Here is a 12,685-nt window from a genome sequence, read left to right as displayed (position 1 = left end):
ACTACCCCTAACTTCATCTCATCCAGACCATCTCACTAACGCTAACCTCAGCTCACCCAGACCATCTCACTAACCCTAACCTCAGCTTACCCAGACCATCTCATTACCCCTAACTTCATCTCATCCAGACCATCTCACTAACCCTAACATCAACTCACCCAGTCCCATCTCACTAATCATCACTTTAAATCACTCAGACTATCTCACTAACCCAAACTTCAGCTCACCCAAACAATCTCACTAACTCAGACTTCAGCTCTTCCAGGCCATCGCACTAACCCCGACTTCAGCTCATCCACCGGCACAACCTACATCCACAAAACTTTCCCCAGCACCCAGGATCCCCTGTACACCCCTACACTGTAAATCCTTCCCAGCATCCCCTGCACAACTTTCCACTGTAAAATCTCCCTAGCACCCAGGGTCACCTAGAAAATCTTCCACTACTAAACCTACCCCAGCACCAATAATCCCATGCGTAACCCTCCATCAAACAACCTCCCCAGCACCCAGTGTCCTCTATACAACTGTTCACTTTAAAGGGATACTAAACCCACATTTTTTCTTTAATGCTACAGATAGAGCATGCAATTTTAAGCAACTATCTAATTTACTCCTTTTATCATCTTTTCTTCATTCTCTTGATGTCTTTATTTAAAAAGCAGGAATGTAAAGCTTAGAAACTGGACCATTTTAGGTTCAGAACCATGGATAGCACTTGCTTATTGTTGGCTGACATTTTGCCACCAATAAGCAAGCATAACCCAGGTTCTCAAACACTCAGGGTCACCCCTGCACTAACCTTCACTGCAAAACCTCCACCACAACCAAGCAGCCTCTTCACTAAAAATTAAACAACCCTAGCACAGGTAAGCTTTCAACTGTGTCAGCATACTTTAGTGCAGCTACGCAGGACTTAAAACACACTCACCCCTCCTCCTCTCTGGACCTCTGATTCTTCTCCCCCGGACTGCAGTATATAACTGCTCCTACCGTGTGGATACCAGCTGCTCGGCACCATAGAGAACAAGACTCTTTCCTCCGGAGCAGTGACTGTGCCTCCATGGCATGCTATACGTCACATACGTTACTTACGGTGTGGTCGGCTCCCATTCATCCATGCAACTGTCAATCTTTATGTCCACCAATCTGCTCACGGAAATACTGGGAGGCTTGTCTAGGGGTGTATCACAGTGTGACAGTCAATATTCACCTGCTTCACTGCTGTACACCGTGGGCATGCTCCATAAGCGGCATCCGTGATCCAAAAAAGGAGACCCCCAACTCCTTGAATAGGTAAGCAATAAAAAGTAAAAGCAGAAAACGAATCCTTGTATAAAAGTTCAAACTTTATTTGCCAACAAAATAGAGATCTCCTATGGCAGTCCCTGTGCCTATTTTTGTTATGTTCCTGTGAGCACTTGCCATTCTGTTTTTAACGTTGGCGAATAAAGTTTGAACATTTATACAAGGATCCGTTTTCCGCTTTTCCTTTTTATTACTTATCCATGGAAAGTGTCTGATTTTCTCTTATATATTTTATAGGAATATGTCATTGTGAAGAAGGGGCCCTCCCTCAGCAGCATTCACCTGCAGAGCGGAGAGGTGAGTACTGCTGGAGAATGTAACATTATATCAGAGTCATGTGACAGTGTCTCCCTTTACCGACTCATCTGGTCCTGTGTGTATTTTCTACCTTCTGTCTGTGTCTCTGCATGTTCTCAGTGACATTATCCTGGCTCTGTCAGTAAAAGTGTGTGACAGAACCAGTCCCTGAATAAAGCAGTTTTTATTGCAACCTGTGCGACTACTTTTTGTATTTACTGTTATTACTGGAGTTCCTGCAGAGATCCTGTAGTCTGCACGCAGAGATGGAGGACACATGTGCTGACCATATTTATGTATCTGAAGTCCCTGTCTCAGTGCTAAGGACCTAATATTTAAAGTTTCTCCAGCTTGGAGAGAAATTGCATTTCACACTTTACAGGGCTGACCTCACTGAATAGTAAAAAGAAAAAGGTCAGAACTCTCCAGCACTGTGAGATCTCTTTCATTTCTATATAGGAGGAGAGACAAGCCCAGTGCAATACATCACTGCGTGATATGAGAGTTATCTTACTTTGTGCTTTGTATTTTAGATTGCTTTACATTTAAGATTGGGTCCTTTCAGTATTATTACATTTAAAGGGATATGAAACCCATTTGTTTTTCTTTCATGATTCAGATAGAGCATGCAAGTTTAAGCAACTTTCTAATTTACTCCTAAATGTAGCCACCAACTAGCAACTGCTACCCAGGGTGCTCAACCAAAAATGGTCTGGCTCCTAAGCTTACATTCCTGCTTTTTAAATAAAGATACCAAGAGAACAAAGAAAATTTGATAATAGGAGTAAATTACAAAGTTGATTAAAGTTGCCTGCTCTATCTGAATAACAAGAATAACATATCCCTTTAATGTGATGGTAAATCCTAGAGTTTGTGAAACACTAGCATTTACCAGTGGAACAAATAAAGGGGACTTCATGCTGAAAGTTCCTTTATTTGTCTGAAGCGTTTGCCTCAGGCAGCTTACGGCAGAATGCTATTTTGCTGTGAGGTGATCTTAGCCAATAGCGTGCTAGCTATCCGGCATGGCACCAGCTGGACGCACGACTATTGGCTAAGAGGTGGAAACGTCACCTCACAGCAAAATAGCATTCTGCCATGGGCTGCCTGAGGAGCTAAGTGCGGTGAACGCTTCAGACAAATAAAGGAACTTTCAGCATGAAGTATATTATACTTCATGACTGAAAGTTAAGTCCCCATTATTTTTTCCACTGGTAAATCCTAGCGTTTCACAAACGCTAGAATTTACCATCACTTTTAAGCTTTGCGCTTTCTCATTTATATTTTAATACATTTAGATTTAGCTCTAGCAGTGATTTTACAAAATCTGAATATGTTTTGAACGTTTCTGTGTTACTTAACAAATTAGGATCATACTTTGTATGTATGTGTGTACACACATATAATGTGTGTGTGTGTGTATGTGATTGATATAGATATAGATATATATATATATATATATATATATATATATATATATCTATATCTATATATATATATATATATATATATATATATATATATATATATATATATATATATATATATATATATATATATATATATATATATATATATATATAGAAAAAAGGTAGAGAGGTAGAGTCCAGCACCATAGAATTCACCAGTTTTCAATCTGTGTGCTCGTTACCAAGGAGTATCAGCCAAACTCCAATGTATACAGTCCATATAGAAAATAAGGCAACAGCACCACAGTACAGGGTCCTTTCTTAAAGGTGAAAAATGTTCTTTATTGAGGTATTACAACCATAAAAGCGATGTTTCGGACCTACATGGTCCTTAATCATGCATAGCTTAAAACCAAATGAACAGACATTAAAAAGGGTATCTGTACCAATCAGGTGTTGGTTCTCATTGTTAATTGATTTAACCTTTACCTGTTCAGGTATCCAATTTTCAACAGCACAGTGACCTCTAGTGGTACCAGAATATATTACATTTTAAAACCATTATAAAAACAAATACAAATCATAATCTCTATTCAGACCATAAAGATGTAATGTATTTAAACGTTTGATCCACCATACTTCTTTTTCTTTCAACTTCTGCTCCCTATTACCCCCTCTTCTGTGATGAGGAATATGATCAATTACTTGGAAGCGTAATTGGCTAACTGTGTGACCCATATTAGTAAAGTGTGCAGATACTGGGAGTGATAAATCCTTTGCTTTAATGGAGGCTTTATGTTGGCTAAACCTATCCCTGGCAAACTGGGTGGTCTCGCCAATATAACAAAGACCACATGGACATTTAAGTAAATAAATTGCATAGTTAGTTTGACATGTATAGAGCCCATTAATAGTATATTGTTTCCTCTTATCATTTTGTGCTAAGAATTTTCCTTTTATTACAGAATTACATTGGGCACAATGTAAACAAGGGTAACAGCCTTTATTTGGTGTAGTTAAATAGTTGATATCAGATGGTTTATTTGTACCCACATCCGCTTTAACAATGTAGTCTCTCAAATTTTTTACCCTTCTATATGATGGCATAGGCGGTAATTTAAAAGATTCAACCTCTGTATTGTATTTTGACAACAGATGCCAATACTTTCTCACTATTTTGAAGACATCATTACTCTTATCACTGTACTCCATTGAGAGTACTAGTCTATCCATGTTTTTCTCTTTTGGGGTATGTGTTTTATCTTGATTTCTATCCAATTCCTGGATGCTTTTAACAATAACCTCCCTTGGGTAACCCCTTTGAATAAACTTATTGCCAATAGATTTTAGTCTTTCCGGCAATATCTCCTGATCCTTAACTATTCTTTTGGTACGGAGTAACTGACTTCTCGGTATAGATTTAAAAACAGTTTCAGGATGGAAACTTTCATATAATGTATATATATGTATATATGTATGTGTGTGTGTGTATATATATATATGTATATATGTATATATATATATATATACTGTATATATGTATGTGTGTGTGTGTGTGTATATGTATGTATATGTATATATATATATATATATATATATATATATATATATATATATATATATTTACAGAATTTATGCAATCAGAGCCTTTATATCAGCCCCAGGGGTTTTCCAGTTAGCTTCTCTCTCCCATGTGAAATTTTGTATCCCATTTAGCTTCTTTACTTTCTATGGAAGGCCTCTGAAGTCTGCTCTATGATAAGAATTTGTAAAATCACAATCCTAACTACACTGCTGTACACAAAATAAAAAACCAAAATAAAAAGTGCAAAACTTAAATGTAATAACGTTTAATCTAAAGTGTAAAGTTATATAATATAGAAAGCACAAAGTGTAAATGCAGCAGAACTGTCACATCATGCAGTGCTATATTACACTGGGTTTGTCTTTCCTTCACATACAGAAATGCAGGGAATGCCCCTTGGAGAAGTAAAGCCAAATCTGCCTTTTGAATATTTCACTAGGGATCTCGCAGTGCTGGAGGATCATTTTAGAATAGCTCACATGAGCAGAGAGGTTTGAATATCAGGGCCTGAATAAGTTGTGTGTGTTTCAGGTGCCTATAAAGTGTGATGATGTTGCTGTGTATTTCTCTATGGAGGAGTGGGAGTATATAGAGGGACACAAGGAGCTTTACAAGGACGTCATGCTAGAGACTCACCAAGCACTAAGGACTATGGAGATCCCAGGAAATGAGAGCTCAGGTAACGCTGTGTAGTAATAAATATCTCACTCAGGAAATGCACAAACACTACTGACAAAGAGTAAATCTACAGTGAATCTATCACATGTGATCTAATGAACTGTCAGATTATAAACATATTTTATACTCGGCAAAATTAATAAATACATATTTAAAGGTTCAAGAGGGACTAATGTTAAAACAATTATATATCAGTTTATAAATGTAAATATTTCAAACGCAAAAAGTAACAATTATTTGTTTTTTTCTTAATTGAATACATTTTAAGATGCCTTTTTATAGTTGCAATAAAAATGGTTTCATATCCATTTTACAAAATAAACAGATTTTATTCTCTATTAGAATCAACGGGTCACAGAGATGAAAATCTAGACACAGGAACACAAGGAGAACTTGTACAGAATATTCAGCCAGTGGAGACCCCATCAGACGTCTTTGCAGGTGATAGATCTATGGCTCTTGTTAATCTTTATTTACAAAGTGAAAACTCAGATTCTGAAAGTATTTAACCCTTACTAATAGTTATGTAAATGATGGACCTGAAGACAGACCAGTTAAAATAATAAAATGATGGGGGCGGAGCTAGCCTAGCAGCCGAGCGGTCGCACTTTCATTCAGCTCCTACAATTCATATACCTAAAATATCGTATTTGGCTGCTCGGCATATCAGACCATAAACTTTTGACACATCTGAGTAATCTGGGAGCCCACTGAGCCAGACAAACTTTATTTGAACCCCAGGAGAGATCATAAATCTTAATACTTATAGGAGGCCTTGACTAGCAACAACTCTATAGCGGCCATCTTGTGGATTATATACTACATAAGCCTTCCGGAGATGGCAGCGATTATAAGTGCCTTGGAAGCCTTTTCAGCTAACATGGATAGGCACTTTTGGGAGCTCAAGCGAGAATTAACTATGTTACAGCGCCAGACCCCAGTGACTCCCGGACAATCTGCAGAGGTAAACTTCCACTTAGAGATCCGGACCGGCACCCAAGAGACACCGACAGAGGCCCACCGCTCTCTGATCACAGTGACTTCAGCGGAGCTTGAGACCAACATGGGAGGTCTAGTAGATTCAGAGGGGAGCCTCTCAGACTGGGTCGCAGTCAGACAACAGCCTAGCAACAGGTCAGCGCTTATGAGACAAGTAAGCACATGCTTACAGGATAACACACGCTGCGACAATCTGAAATACCAGCCTATAGCCGAACCTCCCTCCGCTACTCACATAGAGCTACAGCCTATATCTCAAGCAAAGCTCTTCAGATCGGAACTGCACTCCGTTATTGACATTGCTCCTACCCTGGACCATTGTAACAAGCCTCTCTTACTAAAAATAGCTCCCAAGCTGGGGATCACACATAGCGCACAAAACCTCTTCAGTCACGAACGGAACACCCTACATCTCTTCCTTTCAAAGGTGTCTCATGCCACTTATGGAATCCACTTAGAGACAGCATTTATGAGGAGGACCTATCCAGATCTACCGCATACACCCAGCGTGAATCTTCCACCGACCACGTCAAAACTGGTTGACGGACTGAGAAGTTACAAACTTGGCGCTCCATATAACGCTGGGTGGTTCAGAAAGTTAGGAATAGGTTAAATTGGCTGATAATGTCGTAACCTCTTATATGTATGCCAATCATCTAGATATATCTCCTTTTGTGTATCGAGCATTCCCTAGCATGAGACACATGTAAGGTTAGAAATATATAAAGCACTCACAGCTCTGAGTACATCTATTACAGGGCTCTACACTATTATGGAATGTATGTTAACGTTAAAGGGGGTTAAACCCCCCTCTACATGCTACGTTGTTAGGTTGTGTGCCTATAATGACCCATACCATCCCAATCTAGACACAGACTCATAAATTATCTTAAGTTATACCTAATGTTTTTCTCCATGTATATGTACATTCAGGTTTAACAGTTTTGTACTGACCAAGCTTTGTTTTACCTTTGAAAACTTTTCTTTTTTCTTCAAGGTTTGTTAATTGGGTTAAGCATTTATGATAATTCTGCAGCTTATGTGTCCTACAGACTAGACATGTTTTATTTTTTCATTTCCTCTATTATAAATACCCCTGCAGTGACTAAACCTACAGACCTAGGCAAATTACCAGGTCCCTTATTCAGCCCCTCTTAGAGAGGGATCCACCCCTTCCATGGGTTGCTAAGTTTGTTTATAGTTGCATCCCTCTCCCTCCTGTGTTCTAAATACTTACGCAGTAATGTTCTATTTTATCACCAACCATAGATATTATTTGCTGATTTCTGCTTTAGCTGAAAGTTGTTATAATACATTAAAGGTTACTTAGCTTGACTGATACAGTTTGGCCCTCAGAAGGTGGAATACATTCCTTCATCAATTATATACTCCTTTGTGAAGCCTTAACTGTAGACCCCATATGGAGACATATGATGTATTATGAGCAAGCTTTATTACCCACTTGTATGCACATAAATATGTTCACCTATATTCTGGATACCCCTAATGGGCTAAACATTTCTGTCCTTATAGGGGTTGTATTTGACTTTTATTGAGCCTATAGACTGATAGCTGCGTAATCTCCTAATATGCCCATCGCACTACAGTGTATATAATCTCACTTTAGTATCTATTTAACAGAAGAGGAAACCAATCCATACTTATTTATATTATAAGCTCCACCGCATTGCTTAGAAGGCTCCGCCCCTCCATTTCCCCCTCTTTTATCTGAGCGGCTTTTTGCCCGCTGATATCCCCTTCCCTCCTATATATGTCGGCCCAAGAGTGGCCAACACACATGCTAACTCTCCACAGACTGATACCCTGACTCAGATATGTTATGAAACGTTTTCTATTATGTCGTGGAGATCACTTGCCAGTAATATAATATAAAATGAAGTTCTATTTCATTTCACCTGCACTTTTGTCTAGCACCATGTTAAAATATGAATATACGTTACTCTCTTATTATATGTCAATACTGTTTAGTCACCAACTTTAGATTATAGACAATGTAAGACTCTCTTTGATGTAATATTGTCCTAAAGGTGAATCTTGTTTGTTAATACATATTTCAACTTCAATAAAAAATTTATTTACAAAAAAAATAATAATAATAAAATGATGATGTGTTGTGTAATATTACTACATAATAATGTGTGAGATAACTGCACTTAAAACCATTTACCATAAAACTCATTTTATTGTTTATTAGAACTAACAGGTCACAGTAATGAAAATCTAGATACAGGATCACATGGGGACCTTGTACAGAATATTCAGCCATCAGATGTATCTGCAAGTGAGTGATCTATGGTATAAGCTTCACAGTTTGAAAACTCAGATGCTGAAATGATTTAACCCTATTAATTACTATCGCCTAGATTACGAGTCTTGCGTTAGCCTTAAAAAGCAGCGCTGAGGGGTCCCAACGCTGCTTTTTAACGCCCGCTGGTATTACGAGTCAGGCAGGTACAGGTGTACCGCTAACGTACCGCAAATCCCCTTATGTCAGTTGCATATTCTATCTTTTCAATGGGATTTTCCTAACGCCAGTATTACGATTGCTTGAAAAAGTGAGCGGTAGACCCTCTCCTGTCCAGACTCCTACCGCATTTAAAAGTCAGTAGTTAAGAGTTTTATGGGCTAACGCCGTAACATTAAACTCTTTACTAAAGGGCTACAAAGTACACTAACACCCATAAACTACCTATTAACCCCTAAACCGAGGCCACCCCCCACATCGGAAACACTTAAATAAATATATTAACCCCTAATCTGCGGACCGGGATCGCCGCCACTTTAATAAATTTATTAACCCCTAAACCGCCGCCCTCCCGCCTCGCAAACACTAGTTAAATTTTATTAACCCCTAATCTGTCGTCCCTAACATCGCCGACACCTATCTACATTTATTAACCCCTAATCTGCCGCCCCCAACGTCGCCGCTACTATATTAAATTTATTAACCCCTAAACCTAAGTCTAACCCTAAGTCTAACCCCCCCCCCCCAACTTAAATATAATTTAAAAAACACAAAATAAAATTACTACAATTAAATTATTCCTATTTAAAACTAAATACTTACCGATAAAAATAAACCCTAAGCTAGCTACAATATAACTAATAGTTACATTGTAGCAAGTTTAGGATTTATATTTATTTTACAGGCAACTTTGTATTTATTTTAACTAGGTAGAATAGTTATTTAATAACTTCCTAGTTAAAATAAGTACAAATGTACCTGTAAAATAAATCCTAACCTAAATTACAATTACACCTAACACTACACTATCATTAAATTAATTAAATAAATTACCTACAATTAAATACAATTAAATAAACTAAAGTACAAAAACAAACAAACACTAAATTACAGAAAATAAAAAAAGAATTACAATTTTTTTAAACTAATTACACCTAATCTAATCCCCCTAATAAAATAAAAAAGCCCCCCAAAATAATAAAATTCCCTACTCTATACTAAATTACAAATATCCCTTAAAAGGGCTTTTTGCGGGGCATTGCCCCAAAGTAATCTGCTCTTTTACCTGTAAAAAAAAAATACAATACCCCCTCCCCCAACATTAAAACCCACCACCCACACACCCAACCCTACTCTAAAACCCACCCAATCCCCCCTTAATAAAACACTACCCCCTTGAAGATCACCCTACCAGCCGGGCACAAGTGGACGTCCAGAGGGGCAGAAGTCTTCATCCGATCCGGCCAGAAGAGGACCTCCAGACCGACAGAAGGCTTCATCCAGGCGGCATCTTCTATCGTCTTTCATTTGGAGCGGAGCAGGTCCATCTTGAAGACATCCGACTCGGAGCATCCTCTTCCATCCGACGGCAACTGAAGAATAAAGGTTCCTTTAAGTGACGTCATCCAAGATGGCGTCCCTTCAATTCCGATCGGAATTAAGGTAGGAAAAATCCTATTGGCTGATGTAATAAGCCAGTAGGATTGAAGTTCAATTCTATTGGCTGATCCAATCAGCCAATAGGATTGAGCTCGCGTTCTATTGGCTGTTCCAATCAGCCAATAGAATGCAAGCTCAATTCTCAATTTGTACTTATTTTCTACTAGGAAGTTATTAAATAGTTAATAACTATTTAATAACTATTCTACCTAGTTAAAATAAATACAAAGTTGCCTGTAAAATAAATATAAATCCTAAAATAGCTACAATGTAACTATTAGTTATATTGTAGCTATCTTAGGGTTTATTTTATAGGTAAGTATTTAGTTTTAAATAGGAATAATTTAATTTATTATAGTAAATTTATTTAGATGTATTTAAATTATATTTAAGTTAGGGGGGTGGGTTAGGGTTAGACTTAGGTTTAGGGATTAAGGAATTTATTATTGTGGCGGCGACGTTGGCGGCGGCAGATTAGGGGTTAATAAATTTAATATAGTTGCGGCGACGTTGGGGGGGGGCAGATTAGGGGTTAATAAATATAATGTAGGGTTTGGCAATGTTGGGGGCAGTAGATTAGGGGTTCATAGGGATAATGTAGGTGGCGGCGGTGTCCGGAGCGGCAGATTAGGGGTTAATAATATAATGTAGGTGGCAACTAAGTCGGGGGCGTCAGATTAGGGGTTAATAAGTGTAAGATTAGGGGTGTTTAGACTCGGGGTTCATGTTAGGGTGTTAGGTGCAGACATGACTTTTATTTCCTCATAGGAAACAATGGGGCTGCGTTAGGAGCTGAACGCTGCTTTTTTGCAGGTGTTTTTTTTTCAGCCAGCTCAGCCCCATTGTTTCCTATGGGGAAATTGTGCACAAGCACGTTTTGCCAGCTTACCGCTACCGTAAGCAGCGCTGGTATTACAGTGAGATGTGGAGCTAAATTTTGCTCAACGCTCAGTTTTCTGAGGCTAACGCCGGCTTGAAGAAAACTCGTAATACCAGCGTTGGCTTAAGTGAGCGGTGAGAAAAAAAGGCTTGTTAGCACTGCACAGCCTTACCGACAAAAACTCGTAATCTAGCCGTATGTAAATAATGAGCTTCAGTACAGACAGGTTGCAATGATAAAATCTATTTGGTGCACAAACATACTGTGTCTTCCTTTCTTTCTCACCTTCTATTTTATGCAAATACCTCGTACACACATACTCTTTTCTTTCTCACCGACTGCTTTATGTGAATAGTACATACACATGCCCTCTCTTCTCTCTCTCACCCTCTGCTTTATGTGAATAGTACACACACATGCCCTCTCTTCTCTCTTGCCCTCTGCTTTATGTAAATAGTACATACACATGCCCTCTCTTCTCTCTCACCATCTGCTTTATGGGAATAGTACACACATGCCCTCTCTTCTCTCTCTCACCCTCTGCTTTATGTGAATAGTACATACACATGCCCTCTCTTCTCTCTCACCCTCTGCTTTATGTGAATAGTACATACACATGCCCTCTCTTCTCTCTCACCATCTGCTTTATGTGAATAGTACATACACATGCCCTCTCTTCTCTCTCTCTCACCCTCTACATATAAATAGTACATACACATGCCCTCTCTTCTCTCTCACCATCTGCTTTATGGGAATAGTACACACATGCCCTCTCTTCTCTCTCTCACCCTCTGCTTTATGTGAATAGTACATACACATGCCCTCTCTTCTCTCTCACCATCTGCTTTATGTGAATAGTACATACACATGCCCTCTCTTCTCTCTCACCATCTGCTTTATGTGAATAGTACATACACATGCCCTCTCTTCTCTCTCACCATCTGCTTTTTGTGAATAGTACACACACATGCCCTCTCTTCTCTCTCCCCTTCTGCTTTATGTGAATAGTACACACACATGCCCTCTCTTCTCTCTCACCTTCTGCTTTATGTGAATAGTACATACACATGCCGTCTCTTCTCTCTCACCCTCTGCTTTATGTGAATAGTAAACACATGCCCTCTCTTCTCTCTCACCTTCTGCTTTATGTGAATATTACACACACATGCCCTCTCTTCTCTCTCACTCTCTGCTTTATGTGAATAGTAAACACACATGCTCACCCTTTGGTTTATGTGAATAGTACATACACATGCCCTCTATTATTTCTCACCCTCTGCTTTATGTGAATAGTACACACATGCCCTCTCTTCTCTCTCACCTTCTGCTTTATGTGAATATTACACACACATGCCCTCTCTTCTCTCTCACCCTCTGCTTTATGTGAATAGTAAACACACATGCTCACCCTTTGCTTTATGTGAATAGTACACACATATGCCCTCTGTTCTCTCTCACCCTCTGCTTTATGTGAATAGTATGCACACATGCCCTTTCTTCTCTCTCACCCTTTGCTTTATGTGAATAGTACACACATATGCCCTTTCTTCTCTCTCACCCTTTGCTTTATGTGAATAGTACACACATATGCCCTCTCTTCTCTC

General features: G+C 38.8%; 1 protein-coding gene across 1 annotated transcript in view; it reads left to right on the top strand.

Moving 5' to 3' along the window:
• The window catches only part of LOC128657902 (oocyte zinc finger protein XlCOF7.1-like), a 112,158-nt gene that overhangs the window by 23,350 nt on the left and 76,123 nt on the right, over positions 1-12,685 (top strand). Inside the window, exons 3-6 of the mRNA XM_053712329.1 lie at positions 1,546-1,605; positions 5,131-5,278; positions 5,620-5,718; positions 8,492-8,578. Coding sequence (XP_053568304.1) covers positions 1,546-1,605; positions 5,131-5,278; positions 5,620-5,718; positions 8,492-8,578 — 394 coding nt within the window. The remainder of the gene's footprint in view (positions 1-1,545; positions 1,606-5,130; positions 5,279-5,619; positions 5,719-8,491; positions 8,579-12,685) is intronic.

The sequence above is a fragment of the Bombina bombina genome, chromosome 4 (assembly GCF_027579735.1).
Source record: "Bombina bombina isolate aBomBom1 chromosome 4, aBomBom1.pri, whole genome shotgun sequence".
NCBI lineage: Eukaryota > Metazoa > Chordata > Amphibia > Anura > Bombinatoridae > Bombina > Bombina bombina.
This window is presented reverse-complemented; position numbering and strand designations above follow the sequence as displayed.